At 41.2% G+C, this 15,951-nt stretch overlaps 1 protein-coding gene across 10 annotated transcripts in view; it reads left to right on the top strand.

The window, feature by feature from the left end:
* Positions 1–14,576, top strand: part of LOC143209844 (kinesin-like protein KIF13A) — a 124,321-nt gene extending 109,745 nt beyond the window's left edge. For 9 of the 10 annotated variants that reach the window (XM_076426054.1, XM_076426055.1, XM_076426064.1 and 6 more), the window contains 7 exons: positions 2,257–2,408; positions 3,575–3,908; positions 4,040–4,296; positions 4,371–4,554; positions 4,914–5,111; positions 5,206–5,373; positions 5,733–14,576. In XM_076426054.1, coding sequence (XP_076282169.1) covers positions 2,257–2,408; positions 3,575–3,908; positions 4,040–4,296; positions 4,371–4,554; positions 4,914–5,111; positions 5,206–5,373; positions 5,733–5,821 — 1,382 coding nt within the window. In that variant the 3' untranslated portion in view covers positions 5,822–14,576. The remainder of the gene's footprint in view (positions 1–2,256; positions 2,409–3,574; positions 3,909–4,039; positions 4,297–4,370; positions 4,555–4,913; positions 5,112–5,205; positions 5,374–5,732) is intronic. The other variant, XM_076426061.1, reaches the window with a different exon arrangement.
* The last annotated feature ends 1,375 nt before the right edge of the window (positions 14,577–15,951 follow it).

Raw genomic sequence — 15,951 nt, 5'->3', positions numbered from 1 at the left:
AGATTCTCCGATGCTTGATCGGCACAAGACAAACCAACAGACAACGTCTTCTTTGTTGAGAATATTAAACGAAGAATTTCACGTGAACTTCGTTTTCCAATTGGCTGTGCTAGGCTAGAGTAACAAGAAGAAACCTTTCTTTTTGACTGAAAAATTCGTTCGATTAAAAATAATGCAGAAATCAATGTAAAATTCATTGATCGCGACACAGGAGAAATTATAAATCGTGAATTCGACCGAAACGATAATGCAAAATAACGAATCGAATCTGTAGCTTTGTTGAGCATCTGAACGTAAAATTTAATGTAGATTTCTGTTTTTATTGATTCTACTATAAAGAAAGGGAAAAACTCCTTTCTTTGGCTGAAAAATTCATTCTGTTGAAAACAACGTAGAAATACATGAAAGAGTCACGACGAATGGCTCATTGATCTTAAAAAAAAAACGAATTATAAATCACAAAAAGGTTTTCACAACTTTATAGAAAGTTTAAACTTCTAGTTTCATTCGCCAGTCTACAAAAAAAAGAATAATTTCTTTCAATGAAATCCGTTTCATTAAAAATAATTGAAACTATTAAAACAGTAGTACTCAACGAAGAAGAGCACTTGTGAGATGGTAGAATGTAAAATCGGCATATTGCGAGGGATCAATTTAAACGGAGTTTGAAAGAGTCCATACGATCATTCTCGTAGTGATTAGTAGAGTCTTTGGTTTCCTTACTCCTTAGTTCGACCATTTTACGTAGTGTATAGGTAATAGACACTGTGTTCGAACCGTAATACACATAATTTTCGTAAACTATTCTTTTCGTTTGTTATCAGAGACAGTGGTAGTATACTGTACTATTTATTTTATTCTTTTTTTTCGTTTTTCTCTCTCTCTCTCTCTCTCTCTCTCTCTTAATTGGAATCGCAGCCACGCTGCGCGAAACGCGCAGCGCGTAGCTCCGTATGTGTTCGATGTTTTCTATCGCTTTACAATAATTGGTACCTACTACGGCTCTGTTTTTATGTTTACTTGAGGCTGCCTTATATTCCACGTATGCGCTTCCTCTTCTGATACCCTGACACTATATATTGCAACACTGGCTCGCATACCGAATTAAACGATACCTTTATCTACACTGAACATCGACTATTGAGTGGTCCGGCGTTTATGGTATATCCCACGAATGTATTTCAAATGCCATCACACTAAACTATTCGAATAAACAATATTTATACCATAAGAATAAAACCACCTGACCACTTAAGGGTTGACAGACACGGAACCATGTGAAATATAGTCGACGAGTGTCTTGGAAAGGGATCCACTGAACTACGCGAGCGAAGATACCGCAGATTAATGTTACCGGGTGTGCTGTGTCCGGTGGTGAAGTCGAGGAGATGATTTTACGTGCAAAAACGAATCGAAAGTGTAGAACAAAGTTTTTTCTGCTCGGAGCTTCGTTCTTGAGAAAACTGAGCTTGCAGGTTTGCACTGCGAAGCTGACAAAGTTGGTGTAAGTAGAATGCGCCAGTGATGACGCCAGTCGACCATCGTTAGTGTTATGAAGATTCCATAGGAAATTATTTTTTAATGATTCGTTCATGTACTAAGTAAAATTAAATTCCTTTCATTCAGAGTAAAATGGAAAAGAAATGTTTTAACGCGGAAACATTTGCTCTGGAAGGTAGATTAACAGAAAACTGTTAAAAAATGATACACCGGAACTTCTTCATTGTACCAATGTCCTAATCGAATGTCTCGAAAGCTGAGCTCCGAAGGGAAAGATATTGTACTAACCGTTCCATTGGTTTTTTCTCTATGGAATCACCTCCATGCCGGTTGGCCAATCCATTCGATGGGGGAAAGACAGTCGGATACGTGGAATATATATATATTCTTCTCCGTTTTTGTTATTTTTAGGAACAGCATGGGTCCTTTGTTCGATATTTTGTAATCACAAATCTGTATCAGAACCGACCTGGCACCTTTAGTGTTCTCATCGACCCGGTTACGTAGAATGTATGTCGAAAAAAACCCACGCAGAGAAGCAACGATCGTGAACTAGAAACGAGGACAAACATTGTTGTAAAGTATCGATAAAAAGAACGAAAGCAATAAAAAGGAGTAAAAAAGCAAAAGAGACAGAACAAGAGTTTTGTCTAATAAATGTGGCCAGATCGGCCCTGATATTCAAACGCAATCACACTTGTGGACTTCCGTTTGCAATAGCCGAGCGTCTCGCTGATTGAACGGTGTTTATTTTAGCATCTCCAAACATGGTGGGTACTAAGCTGAGTCTACGGATGACCACACTGCACGAGGAGACGTCGAACGTTGGGAACCAGCTGCCTTCGCCTATCCATGACGAAGAGGAGGAGAAGAGCGATGCTGATTACTCCGAGTACGATTCCTACCAGGTAGTACACGTTCTTCGGCCTTAACTACCACTGCGGACACCGAACGTGATCACTCGCAAATGAAATACCCGAGCATCCCCACCTTTAACTGGCAAAATCTAATTCTATCTGTTACTTATTATTATTCAGTTAGAGTGATTGATAAGGTGCGTACTCTTAAAAATTTTTTTTGGAGATCAGCTTGGGTACTTCCTTGTTAGAGTGATTTTCTACTAATTTCTTCTGTCGAGTCTCTAAAGATGTGCCCGCGTAGCTTCGACTCTTATCATATGGTTTTGAAGCTAGGCTTCTCCTAGAAACATTTAAAATTGTGTGGCAAAGCCAAGTGAATGAGGAGACGGCTTAAGGAGGTAGACCCGTTTCCAGGATTGCAAGGGATGGGCCTTTTCATTTTTCGATAATGCAATGATGGGGTGTTTCAGTAGTCAAATCGTTAGATAAAAGATCAGTGTAGACCGCAGTCGCCTTCAAAAGTCCTATTTTTATGAAAATAGCTACATGCGCAGCTTGATACTTTCGAATAATGCAAAGTACGCCTCGTACACGTAAAAATAGGAATTTTGAGGGCGACTGTGGCCTTTTTTTGTATTTGTTAAGGATGATGGAAAAAATGCATTTGCGCACACCTCTGAAGGGGGTAGGGTGGGGCTCAGGGGATCGGATGGTCGAGGATCCCCCACTACCCACTAAAAAAGCTATCACCCAGGACTTATGCCCTTTTCTCCCACATCTACAGGCTCGTATGTGGAGCGGCCGGGGCCCCGCTTTGATGTACGAGCTAAGCCTACGCCTGTTCCTGTCTATCATTGAGGGCGTCTGTGGCCCAGATTGATCTTTTATCTAGCGGTTTTGACTGCCGAAAAATCCCATCTTTGTATTATCGAGAAACGAGAAGGAAACGAGACTACCCCCTTAAGATTTCACGCAATGCTATCACATTTTTATCGTTTTTTAAACATTGCCTGGTTTTTTGAACGCTGGTTTTTGAGCTGTTACTTGGACGCGTCTGATCTTAAGATGGCTCGCAGAAGCGATTAGTGCAATTTAATCAGCCGCTCAGGCATCGTTATGCACATAGTCACTGTAAAAGCGCCTTGTTCGATAAGCGGAGCGCGGCTCGTTGGTCAGACAATACTGAAAAGCATATCACACACGATTACGTTCAGGCAACGGCGAAACCAGTAAAACCACTAACTTCTTCACGCACACTGGATTCTCTCGTCGAACTTCAATCGACGAAGATCAACACGCCAAGCATGAGCAGCAGTGGTTACGGTTCGCAAGCCGTGTCTACGACCAATCTGACGTCCGAGGACTCGTTGTCGGTGAAATCGATCAGCGTGGACGAAACCCCGGACCTGGAATATCGGAATCTGCTGGACTCGAAGAAGCCTGAGCGTATGGACAGCTCTTTGGTCGAGGAAACACCTGAGGAGTACTTGGGCGAGGTGTCTGCGGCGCTAGACAACCTGAACATGATGGGCAACAGTTGTAACGAGGGTTAGTTGCAATATAAATTTATTATATAATTTATAAAATGAATTTTCAACAGAATCGACGATTTAATGATTAATTTTTAGAAGATTTATTGGTGTAATTGGCTAGTTCACATTGTTCTTATTGCGATTCAGAACGTACCAGGAAGAATTTAGAAGAAACTGCTTACGTGGACCCGGACATAGACAGTCCAGTCTCCTCGACGAAGAGCGATAGCGATATGAACAGCAGCATAGCGCACTCTAATAACATTCAGAAGAAAGATACGACCCATCAGGCACTGAGCAATCGAAGGAAAAGCGACATGGAGATCAGTCAGACTTCTAATTCTGGAGAGGACAGTCCATTCGAGGGCAGCTCGGTTGTCCATACAAAATTACCACCGGGCAAGGTAACGTAATTATTCTACTACTACTTGCTTTGCTTGTGAGTCGATAATAATGATCATGGTTTGGTAATGCGTAGGTGGTGCGTCGAAGAAAAGCGTCTACGACTACAGGAAGGCCTAGCAGTTCTCAGCACAGGGCTTCATTCCCCATGGTCCGTCCACAGCTCTCGGAGAGCAAAGCTGCAGCGCGACTGGAACAATCGATGCAACCTAACATGCCCTACGAGAACGGTGACAATAGCTCCTCTGAACGAATCGACGGTACGCCATCGTTCTACCATAGATATTCTCGAACAATTGAACCGTTCTACTGTCTTAGCGTTTTCTTCGTTCAATAGCTACAATCAATTTATTAGGTTCGAGGGAAAGTTCTGTCGTATTTTATATAAGCAGGTAATTTTGCTGGTAAATCAAAAACACATGCTGCTAGCGGAGTCATTGGGAAACAGGAATTGACAGGTTATCTGAAAGATGGCAACAAGTTATTATATCATTGAATAATATTAAACATATATTTTTAAAAATTGATTCAAATGTTTTCCTGAAAATACGCGACAGAACTTTCCCTCCAATATAACCTACCATCTAGGTTCTAACTGTCATACTTTCTATCACAACAGATGACGTGAGCGACAAAAGTTCAGCTTTCGGTTCGAGGCACGATTTAAGCAGAGTCGAAACACCACTACCAGATTGGGTGGTGGTTGGTGAATCGGTACTGGTTCGTCCACACAGCTATTCCGGCGTCATAGCGTATGTGGGCCCGACAGAGTTTGCTTCTGGGTCGTGGATAGGCGTCGAATTGGACGCCCCAACTGGTAAGATCATACTGTCATCACAGAGTGCTTATGAAGACTATAATGGGCACAGTCGATGTATGAGCTAAATGGAAACGTGCTGTCCATGTTACAGGTAAAAACGATGGTGCTGTGAACGGCCATAGGTACTTCTCGTGTCGACCGAAGTGCGGTATTTTCGTCAAAGTGGACAAATTAATTCGAGACAAACGAGGCAGAGCACTTAGGAACTACACTTTCACCCTTCCTCAGTCTGCACCGATGCGCAGAAGCGTTAGCAGAGGTGAGAACAATATTTGAATGTCTTATTACTTAATTTAACAAGCCAATCGCGAGAGATATAAAAGTACAATCGAATTCAATATCATTTTTACTTCAATGTTGACATAGGGTCAGCTAGGTTCAAGCGAATAATTTTGCCAATGAAGAAAAAGGTGCCTAAAGATCTTGTTTCAAATATTAATTCTCTTAGAATATGTTTGCTGATGTCCCTGAAGATGATTTGTTAGTTCATGGGGGAATTGGTGCTGCCGTAAAGAAATTCATTAAGTAATCTAGCTGTGGATTTTGAGGAACTATGAAATACTTGGGTAATGCGTGAACATTGGACAAATAATGTTGAACGTTATTTCAACGTTTCAGGCGAGGGTCTACATTCCTTGCACCGAACTCGGAGCCGAGGCGAAGGTCTCTCAACAACAGGCACACGATCCTCACCACGGGGCAAGTAAAAACCGGATCACACCCGCTTCACCGTAACTTCGTTCTACTATAAGCCACTAAAATAATCCTAAAGAAAAAAAATTGCTACATGCCTATGAATATGTGTAGCAGCAGTGTTTCAGTCCCTTAGACGTTAGGGCAGCTAATGGATTACTAATAACTTCTAACTATTACTTGAGATATTAGGTCATTTAATGTGTATCACACAAAAAGGCATGGGAGATACGGCCGAAGCACCGCGAGAGGAAAAACAGCAGCCGCGTTGGCCGGGGAAGATCATGCTGAAACGAAAAAAAGCATTAGTATGTCTACTTCGCATTTTAGTAGAATAGAGGAAAGAAAGACGAAAACAAACAAACGATAAAAAAAATCACAAAAAAGAAGAAGAAGAGGATGATGATGATGATAATGATGATGATGATTTTGATGAAGACGAAGAAGAACGAAAGAGAACAAACAAATCGTCGATACACAAAAAAGATGATAAGCTGGGCGTCAGTTCTCCCGAGTTTTCTTTTCTTCGCCGACGAGCTGACGCGATGCTTTCGAGCGGATTCTGTTCAAGCATTCCACAATCTTTTACTTTTAAACGACTGGGATTCGAATCAGCCATTTGAAACGTTGTACGTAGGACGAGGAGAGCGTCACGGTTCTTTCTTTATTCTCTGTTTAGTTCGCTCGATGCAATGAATTGTACATTGTCTAGAAGGGAAAAAGACGAAGACGGAAGTCGATTTAACTACGATTCCCGCAATCAACGCCGTCGTCCTTGACCCTCGCGTCGCGTCAAGGACGATGTCCAGCGGTTCAATGATTATTCCGACAGCGGTGAAAGCATCCGATCGCACCCACTGAATCCAAAAATGAAAATCCAACCGAGTCGGCCATTAACATTCTCGTAGAATCGTCGGCCGAGCGGTATTACACACAAGAACACAAATACACACAAACAGAAACACACTCAGTCAGTCCATACAGACATAAAATAAAAAACACACTCTCCCGAATTACCCGGGTAATTCGTATCGTGGAGACGTGCTACCGGAAACTGCGAGGAGATCCGAGGAAATCCTTCGAGTACGATTTACCGCGTCGTGTAGATTATTTAAAGATTTTATATGTATACAATTGTTTCATATATTGTATTTTTTTAGCGAAATCTGTTAAGTTCCTTTTTATTGTAACATACATCCTTTCTCTCTGTTTCTATCTCTATCTCTCTATATCTAGCTACCTATCTAGCTATTGTTGTGTTATCGCGCGACCGTAAATTAATTTATAATACATACGATACAATATGTATAAAACACGCGAGCCAGACCGTTGGTTAGGCGACTCGCGGCGATCACGTTCTTTTCCCCACGGGGTGCAACGCGCGTGTGGTGTATAGAAGTTGCAATACTAGGTTCGTAAGTTCTTCTTCCTTGCTTTCGCCCTACCTTGTTTCTCGTTTCCTCGTTTCAGGCGGCGGACAGTTGGAAAAAGAACGAGCTTCGTTCGTCGTTCGCGTTCCGTTTTTCGCGGCGGTTTTCGCAGGCTGTTTTCGGAAGCCGCCATCTCTGATCACGCGTACACGAAGAGAACACGCTACCACACAGACACGTACACAATAAATCATATATATATATATATATATATATATATATATATATATATATATATATATATATACAATATATATTTGATACATTTCGACGCGATTTGCTCAGCGCGGGTGACTCGATCTACGTGCGTGCCCCGGATTACTGCGAGTCCGGGGTGCAAAAATCATCCTCCCTCCCCTCCCTCGAAACAAGTCATCAAGTCCCAAGGCGAGAGATCGAAGATGACCGGGAAGCTCGATCGTGCGTTTTTTTCCGCGAGCTTCGGAGACGAGAGCGGAAAACGAGCGACGGTGAAAAGCGATTTGACGATTCCAGGATTCTTGTGATCGTGAGAGAACGTTTTTTCGCCCGAAACTGTGAACCACACACACAACAACTTCTGTCCAATTAGAACAATACTAAAAAAAATTCGCTACCAATTACGAACGTATTATACGTGTACGTAATATTTATTGAATATAAAGTAAACAAGAACTCAACTGCGCCGCGAGGTTTTCCCGCACGATCCGGCGACCATAATCTGCGACTATGGCGACCGTGGACTCGCCTCACGTGTGTCTTGCGATTGCGAATCTTGCGAGAGAACAGAGACGCGATCGTCGATGGGGAAACGTCGCGACCGCAAGCCTTCTGTCCATTTTGTGGTAATCAAGGTTTAATTAACGACGAAAGAAATTAAGACTCACAAATGTCACGGTGATGCTACATGCCTGCCCGGCAGATTAATAAAAATTTTCGTTTCAGACACGTTGTGTTACCTGTATGTTTTTTCTTTTTTTTTTTTGTTGGTTTACTTGTTTGTTTTTGTCGAGGTTGGTTCTATCGAATGGAGCCCCCGTTCGCGTTCTTATCGAACACCTGCGACTGATTTACGAAATGTTCCGATCTGCGCGAGAGTTCGTCGAGAAATTTCCAAAATACATTTTGTTTTCTTTCGTTTTCTGGGTCACTGATTTTCTCGGGTTCGTTATTACTGTTGTTTGTTTTCCTGGTTGATTTTTCGATTCGATTTTCCTCGGAACTACAGATGAGCATCTAGCACTGACGGAGCTTACACAGCCTATTCCATCCCACGATAAGACAATGTCCATTTTTATCGTTACAATTATCTACTGATAATCGTTCGCAACTATACTTTTTACCCTAACGGATTCTAGAATAATATTTTCGACCAATCGGTTTTACGAATGTCTCTGGAAGACTTCCGAGTTTGACATTATCGAATAGATTTGTGAAACTGCTGCAGCCGGAGACGGTCTAAGTTCCGAAAAAAAAGGTGGTGAGGAAACGATCAATTGACACGAGGTCGCACGGGTCCATTTTTATTCCAGTGTATGAACAAGTACCGGGGGCGCTCTTGTAATCTAATCGATTCTCCTAACCGAGGCTGTGAGACTAATCTTTTGCTGTCCTTACGCTGGCTACCCTCGTTTTCTACCCCCTTTGCATTGCTGATAACGCGCGCAGCTATCACCCATGCATTTGAAAACGATGTTTCCCGAACAAATCGTCGGGCTGATCGTGACAGAAATGAACCTAAACTAAATCAACTCTTTTTTTATTATTTTGTTTTTCGTGTAACTGACCAAGGAACATTTCTATATTCAGTTTATAGTTTTACTAAGTTCTCCAATCTTTGAGAAGATAAGTGCTACGAATTGACTTAAATTCATAAATTCATTCAATGTCGATAATTATAAATAATCAATTATTTATTTCATACTATGTATAAGCATTTCTTAAGGGAACGATTTACAAGTGATATTAAGAGAAGTAAGTTCAGATACGAGGTGCTTTTTTGGGCATTCTGTCACCAGCTCCTCGATCATGCGAGCATGAGACCAGAATTACCTTGAATTATGAGAGACTGTAAGAACGTGCGTAATGATTGAAGTGCGCCTCGTTTTTGTGAAACCATGCGCAGTGAATCAGGACAGTGATCAATGCTACGATTGTGTTCCGGGCTAAGTGACTAGTTCGTCTTAATTAATTTTTTGATGGAGCTTGTATCCTCTCTGATTTAATCAAATATGTTAGAAGAATGTGTGTAATATGTTGTAGTTCTTAATTTAATACTACTTTTTATAATTGAGGTTACTTGAGTTTGGTCTTTCAAATTCTTGTACGATTTCGCAATTCAACAATTTCAGTTTTTCTAGTGGTATTTTCGATCTATGTACTTAAAAAACTGATTTATATAAAATTGATTGAATTTGTTTTTATCGTTGATGCTTATCCTGATTCACTGCACCGTTTCATAACAACTCGTTGCCCACGTTTCACCATCAAATAACTTCAGAAGCATCCCTCCACTATGCATTTAAAGCGTCAATGGATAGCGACCAAAAGATGACTGAGGATTCACTGTCAGTCCGCCATATTTAACCAACACACATTCCAGTAAATTAAGAATCGATCTACGTGAATATTTTCGAAACGATATAACAATAAACATTGCGTATCAAATATCGAGCTGCGATCTACGAAAAGGCTATTTTTCCACTCGAATAAAACACAGTGGCGTTTCTAAAATAAAAAATAAGTCTATCGCTAATACCCATTGCGTGTTTATTTTTACAATCGAGTCAATATTTTTTAATACTCGTGTCACTTCTAAAATAAATAAATTAAACTCTCGTTCGAAGCGAAAGATCAAACTGTACTCGAGTCTTACCGTGTCCATTACGATAAATGATAAAAGAACGTTCGTATGTTTGGTATACATCTAAGTAAATAAATAATAGCAACTTGATATTTGATCATGCTCTGGTTTTCAACATTCCTCGAGACTCTTGACCGCTATCCGCAGAGCCTGCATTCCCCAGTGTCGTCAATTAACGCGAGCAACGTAATATTGAATTCGGAACTCTTCTGAAAACGCTTGACGGTGAGAGACTGTTCGAAAAGATCATCGCTAAATACATTTAAAGAACATTTTAGAAGAAAAAAAATGAATAAAAAGCAAATGAAAACTCACGTATATATGTATATGTATAACGTAAGCAAGTCCGAGATCGGTGTTATATTTTAATGTAATGTAAAGAAACAAAAAAAAAATGCGTCAAGAAAAGTACGGAAAAGATACGAGGATATAACGAGCAAGTTAATAAAGAGAAAAGAGGAGAGACAAGGAACGTATATATGCGCGCGGAGGAATCATCAAAAGAACACACATTACACACACATACCCACACGCTGGTACTTAGACGTTTATCGACACAGTATGAAAGATGCAGAAGAAGATGATGAAGATGAAGAAGAAACAAAAAAAAAACGTAGCACGACGTGCACCCAGAAAAGCTTCACGACTTTGAGCCCCCTACCTCTGGACCCATCACCGAATCATCCCTACTCCCCGTTTACTGTTAATCGTGTTGAACGATACACCGAGACACCGACATTGTACATTTCCCAAGAAAACAAAAGAGTTACGAATCAGTCTGTTGGCCCGACCAAACGAGCATTTTGTCGACGTTGCGGCTTTCGTTCATTGTACCTTAACCGGGCCCCCGGTCCGAGGAACGATGTGTTCCCAGCTTTTACCGACGCTTCTTTGCTACGAATGAAAATTATTGTTTATCGTTTCAATTCGAATTCGATTCCAGTGAAATTCTCTAGCGTTGAGTTGGCGCGAGTGCGACCGTGTCATTTTTCCGACGTTGTAATTGGTTTATCGAGGGTTCTGTTGTTCAGATCGACTTAAGTACCGGTACTCGATACACAGAATTCTTGAATACCGACACTCGGGATATGTTTGAGTCAGTTATGGCACCTAAATACCGGTATTCAATGCGACAGAATACTCAAATCTTGTACTCGGTACACTCGTGCACACGAATGCCGGTACTCGAAATGTTGTGACACTAAATGTCAGTACTCAATGCACGAATATGCTGAAATACCGGTACTCAGTACATCCGACTACTTGAATACTGGTAATCGACACATAAAAATACACGGAAATGAGTACGTAATTTATCATAGTGCTGAAATATCGATACTCACAATCAGTGCATCAAAGGATTCAATGCATTACGGAAATATTTGAGTACCGGTACTTGGTACACTGCAACATTCCAAATAGCTGTGCTCAACATTGTTCTCATACTCTGACGAACCCACAGAGGTTACTAAAGTTGCAATGATTTTTCGCCGGGATGATTTACGTGCGAACGCGTTTGATCGATCATTAGCAGGATTTAGCATGAGTTGCCGGTAGCATTTAATATCGAAATGATCGCTGGCGGTCGAACGAGATACGGGAAGATGATCGTTCCAAACGATCGGGGACCCGAACGCTGTAACGACGTAGAAAACACCTGTTCGGATGAGCAGTGGAGAAATTAGTAAGAGAACGATTGATAACTAGATTATAAGGACTTTGGGAATTCTCTGTAGATCCGTAGATCGCTGTGTCACTCGCTCCGGTACTAGGTGACCGGAAATAGGAAAGCCTATTTTTGCATTGCGTGATTAAAGGCAGAAAACCTGTTTAGAGTCAGTTCCCATTCAACTGATGTCTATTCGGGCGATGTCTTATGTAAGACTATGGGACGGTGCAAGGACGATCCGCGGGATGCACCGGCGCGGCGTGTTCGCTGCACATAATACAAGAAAGCAAGATCGCGTGATCGAATTCGATGTTCTCACTTTAATCGCGATCATCCGAACCGCATACCGTTTGCTCTTTCACATTCCACGGATATCTCGCCCCTTGACGGACGCGCGCGCACGGCAGATCAACGATTTGCTATGCGACTCCAGGGCGTTTTGCCTCATCGATTACGGTAACAATGTCGTGGAATGTCGCAAAATTAATATTGAGTTCATTCGGTAATATGTACCGCGAAAGTGTCAGGTTATTCGAAAGGAAGAAAATACCTGAAGAGTATTTTCAATAAATCATTCAAATTGAAAATGATTTTTGCAGTAAAAACGAACCGATATGGTTCTACGAGGATAATAATGTGTACTAGAGTGTTTGTAAACTTTGTTTGATATTGTGATATATTATATTTTACTCTTTCTATATTTTAAGTCTTTTCTTCAACTACTAAAAATGTATACATAAAGCTTGCACTATTAAAGCTCCCAGCTCATTAATTACTAAAAGTAATACTAAATTGATCAATATTGTTGAAAGTGATTGCAGAGTATCGTAAGGCACAATGGGACCGGACTTGCACCGTGCCAGCATAGCTCTGATAAATGGCTTCGAGCGCGGTTGCCATTAAAGACCGTGTTTGATTTCTCGCATATTCAAAGGTATTCGAATAGATTGGAAAACTGAAATATCAGAAGTTCTTGTCTCGATGTAATTTCAAAGCTTGCAGTGTTGTTATTGGAATCCGATGGAAATTTGTCGCGGGTAGATCGTGCTATGTAGGATCGGTGATCGCGATCGAAGCCATCGATCCAGCGGGTGTGTAAAGTAAGGATAAGATAGAACAGAGGCGCTTAGGCGACTTTTATTTCGTGTTACGCATAGTGGAACGATTAAACGGCGAGCGTCGCGTCGCCTCGGCGGAGATTCAAATTTCCTCTAGAGAACGTAGAACAATGATTGGCTAGCGGTCAGATTAGCGTCGCACGTTTCCAACGCGCTGGTGCTATAGAGAACACCTTTTTCGATCGAACGCGATCGTTTCCCCTTCCTCTCATTAAGGGTTGATGGATCGAAGGCGGGAACGGTCACAGCGAAGAAGGAACGCGTTCGCATTAGGGTCGCGCGGAAGGTTTGTTGCGTTTCGTGAAACGGTGACGAAACTGGAGTTCTAAGACTTTCAAATCATTTATTTGCATCGATGAAAATTTACCATTCTTTGTTTATCCCTCGGTGATCAAGTAGTCTTCTCAGCGTAGTAAACTAATTTCTCTTTATTCGAAGCATTGATTAATGTAATTGTTGATCACTCGACTCTCTGATTTACACCGTAATAAAGATTTTCCATTCAACTGATTAAATAAGAATATCATTCTGAAGTTGAGGTAAAATGTTCTGTCGTTGATTCATTAACGATTAGATGCAGATTCAAGATTATATAATTAAAGTACTCATACCAGTAAACATCCTCGTTAGTGAAAGAAGAATACTGCCTTTACGTTCGATTTTCTGGAAAAGTTTGTTTCGCTGAATTTTATAGAATAACTAACGTCTTCTAATCATCCCAGAGGTTTCTATGAAAGCAACAGACCTTTCGCTCTAATTGCACATCTTATTTATCGCTCGTTAGGGACTCGCGTTGCAATCGAACAGATTTTCCGCTGATTCAACGGACACTCGTTTTCTTTTATACACGGAAGAGAGCCAGTTTCATCGTCACGCAGCTTCGAACGTTTGTAATTTTCGATTGTTTCCGTTCACACAATAATACGGCGACACCTTTTCAGCCACTTTTTCAACCGAACGAATTTGCATACACGTATAGACGCGCATCCGATCGCGAGCGAACGCACCATTGGCACACAGGCGTGTTTAGCGACGAGGAATAATTAAGAGGAAAGAAAAACGACGGAAAAAAATACTGTCAGTATAATAATAAAGAAAAAAAAACATTAGCTAGGGAGTATATTCCATGTAATACCTTCTGAGTGGAGGCTAATCATCTTCGTTTCGTTTCCATTGTAGCGGCGAACAAAACTCTGTAGGGAATCGCGCGGAGAGCACTTACGTTTTCCTTTTTCTCGATCTCGTAGGCCATCTTTAAAGGCTGAAAATAAAACAAGAAAAAACAATGAATCGTCGTCGGAGTACGCCGGAACTGTGTCGTAAACCGAGAGATGAATTACCGTGTAATAGTATTATTTTGTAAGCAGTCAATAATATTAATATAATTATCGGAAGTAAGCTAATGACCGTATAAACCAATCCACCCACCCACGCCCTCCCTCCCTCCCCCCACCCTCTTCAACCTCCCCCCCCCCCCTCGCCCAATTCAAGAAGAAAAAAAACGACAAAAAAATAACGTATGAAGAATGGGAAAAAATTCATGTATTCGTTTTCGTAAGCTCGTCTCGTCTCGAGAGTACCTATACCTCTATTGTTAAATATTATACATACTGCGATACTTGCATAGAAGGCTAATACGAGTATGACTTTGAACATAAGGTGTGTACATTTTAATTTTTATGAATATAATAAAAATATAATTTAATGTTCTGTCTGGTGCGTGCTGCTGTTTCATCCTCTTTCCTAAACTCGAACATTCATTGCTTGACATTAGAGTAAGATGAAACAAGTTGTACTGAATTATTGTAGAATATATTGTATGTATAGGGTACGCGCCAACAATTTACTGTTTGCAGCTACTGCAGTTCGCATAAAAATCATTCAACTGGAAAATAAGGTAAGGACAGTGATTAATAAAATAAATTAGAAATGGCCAATAGAGTACAAGTTCGCGTTACAAGTTTAAAAGCAGTATCGCAATTTCTTGAAACGATCCTCGAGAACGAATAAAGAACGGAACCTGAATTGGTAACCTTCGGAGGGTATATTGACATCTCTGTGGAGTGGAGGCTCGTTTGCAACAATAAAAATTATTATTTAAGAAACCATCCAGCTTCTTCTGTTGACTTTGCGCGCGCCGCTGTTTGACATCCGCTTTTTGAAACGTTCGATCTTCTGGTCTCGGCATACCGATCGCAAATACTACCGAAAGAAACGAAGTGGAAAAATTTCTGCAACGTGATCGTACGCTCGATTATCATAAATGTTAACGCGAATAACGTCGCGACTTCCGGTGACAATAGACGCTTCCTTTGTCGAGTGAGGAAGAAAAGACAAAGTACATACATACACCTGGTGACAATGATTCACATGCGATTTTTCAACCTGACGCAGAAACAATGCTGCATGATCAAGTCGAAATATTAGTGGGTCTTCAAAAATATATTTTATCGAATCGCAGCTGTGTGTTAGGTAATTATAAAATTTATGATTCTGCAACTTTGTTTTAATTATGTACTTCAAAATTCCGCGGAAATTGTTCCGAGATTTAGATCTTACTTTTGGAGAAATCGTGTTAAAAATATTACATTTATAATTTTCAACCGGTAAGTACGTACAAAATACTTGTACCGTGGAACGGGTCTGCCAGAGGAAATTTTTCTTCGGATCCAGTTTTCCTGGAATAGCCGGGAAGAATACCACTTTCCATAATCGCAATTATCTCCGACCGCAAAGCTGCACGGCGACTTGCAGCACACCCTGTATCCATTTCGCGACGAGTACGTGGGCTTGAACTAAACGAGCAGTGCGTGTGCGCGTCCGTGTCCGTCTGCGTGTGCACGGGACTCACGTGTTTGCTTACACGTGCGTCGCGCATATGGGCGTGAGGCACGCTCGCCCAATTTAAATATAATAGGATGACTCCTGTGGGAATGTCGGTGACACCGAGGCAAGGATTCCAAGGTCCTTTTTGTCCCGTGGACGAGAACCAACAGCGCCGAGAGAAAGAAAGAAAGGAAGAGAAAAAGTATCAAGAGCGAGATGCACGCGAGAGATGCACGCTCGAGTGCACGAACGTGAGTGC

The sequence above is a fragment of the Lasioglossum baleicum genome, chromosome 6 (assembly GCF_051020765.1).
Source record: "Lasioglossum baleicum chromosome 6, iyLasBale1, whole genome shotgun sequence".
Taxonomy (NCBI): Eukaryota; Metazoa; Arthropoda; class Insecta; order Hymenoptera; family Halictidae; genus Lasioglossum; species Lasioglossum baleicum.
This window is presented reverse-complemented; position numbering and strand designations above follow the sequence as displayed.